This window comes from Colletotrichum abscissum (genome assembly GCF_030869225.1).
Source record: "Colletotrichum abscissum strain IMI 504890 chromosome Unknown Scaffold_226.1, whole genome shotgun sequence".
NCBI classification, from domain to species: domain Eukaryota; kingdom Fungi; phylum Ascomycota; class Sordariomycetes; order Glomerellales; family Glomerellaceae; genus Colletotrichum; species Colletotrichum abscissum.
In genome coordinates this window covers 2,424-4,044 of record NW_026850128.1, presented here as the reverse complement: position 1 = coordinate 4,044, position 1,621 = coordinate 2,424, and the positions used below count along the sequence as shown (strand labels likewise).

At 50.0% G+C, this 1,621-nt stretch overlaps 1 protein-coding gene across 1 annotated transcript; it reads left to right on the top strand.

Moving 5' to 3' along the window:
• Positions 1 to 5: 5 nt before the first annotated feature.
• CABS01_16966 (phosphoglycerate mutase) lies at positions 6 to 1,037 on the top strand (the record flags this gene model as incomplete). Its single annotated transcript, XM_060550294.1, has 5 exons — positions 6 to 54; positions 109 to 496; positions 559 to 661; positions 745 to 851; positions 911 to 1,037. The coding sequence occupies 5 exons, from the start codon at positions 6 to 8 to the stop codon at positions 1,035 to 1,037; spliced, it is 774 nt and encodes a 257-aa protein (XP_060400266.1).
• Between the last annotated feature and the right edge of the window lie 584 nt (positions 1,038 to 1,621).

Here is a 1,621-nt window from a genome sequence, read left to right as displayed (position 1 = left end):
ACAATATGTCCGATCGAGGAGCCTCAACGCCTCGCGTGTTCTGTATACGACATGGTAAGCATTAAGTAATTGGCGCTCAGTACTTTGCCTGACTTATCTGGGATCTAGGAGAGACGGAATGGTCCCGAGAAGGCCGCTTCACCGGGGTTACAGAAATTGATCTGACCGCGCGGGGAGCACAGCAGGCTTCCGATGTTGGAGAACTTTTGTTCGGCAGAGGCAAACTCGTTGACCCAGCTCGCCTAGCGAACGTCATTGTCAGCCCGAGGAAGAGAGCGAAACATACTCTCGAAAAGCTTCTACCATTGCCGCTGAAGACGTCGTCAGATGATGTCAATTTGGAGGCGAAAATCGTCACCGACAAAAACGTCGCGGAGTGGGATTATGGCAAGTATGAAGGTAAGACAGACAAACAAATCAGATGTCAAAGGCAGCAACAAGGATTAGACAAGGAAGACGCATGGAATATCTGGCGCGATGGATGCGAGGGCGGAGAGTAGGTCATGAACACAGACACAATGACCTCCTTGTTGCAGCTAATACCTCGATGGTCTTTAGGTCAAAGAAAGACGTTACTGAGCGGTTACTTCGACTCATTGTTCAGATTCGCAAGATTCAAGAGCCTCGCATGAAGGGCGATGGGCCCGGCGATGTGCTCGTTGTGCGTTCCCCATTCCGTGGAGGGCGCGTTGGCCATTCGACACTCCCTCATTGTTGCAGTGGCTAACACTGGGGGCACTACAGGTTTCCCACGGTCTCATCCTCCGATGCTTTTGGAAGCTTTGGAACGGCTTTGAGATTGATCACAATATCTCTATCGATATAGAAACAACGGGGATGTTTGTTCTAGGGTTTGTGAACATTGGATGCGACACTGTCTCGGTACTGTAACACTAATTCTGGCCAATAGTTACAAGGGTAATGACATCAATAAGCGAAGTTTCTACCTCGGCGTATCTCTGCCGCTTGCGGAGCATGATGGAGAGAGAGAGTCTCAGAAAAAACCAAGGGCAATTGCTTCTGAAACCCCATCTTAGTCGGCTCTCAAGACTCTGACCAGCCGCTCAGTCGAGGCAGGCGATATGCGATAGAAGACCTCTGTTATGCCGGAGAGTAGTGTATTGGAAAGTCCGAGATACCCCAAAACTATCCCGGCACGCTTTAGCTTCACCCTGAAGAGCTGAGTACAAGGTCGGGCCGATCCTTCATCTGCGCCGCCCGGAAAATGGTACACTATAATCTCCATGTCTACGTAGAAGATCTTCTGTCGCTGGCCGCAATTAGTAATCCATCAAATGCTGCATGTAGCTCTGAACTGTAATCCTCCCGCTGTTCCAAAAAGTCTCGAATCGAGTCATCATAGTCGTGATAGAAAACTTGCAAAAATTGGCTAGACGTGGCGAGGATCGACATGGCTTTTTCGTCCGCATGTTGGGCGATGACAGGCAGCAGCTCGAGCTCCCTCAGGCAATCACCATCGAATTTCTTTATGAAAATACGCAGAATTTCGTGCTTGTTGCGGATTATCGCCGTATGCAGTGCCGCTCGACCTTCCGGATTGCGTGTGTTGATTGTGGCGCCATGTTCCAGGAGTAAATCGACCATCTCTGTCAAACCGCCG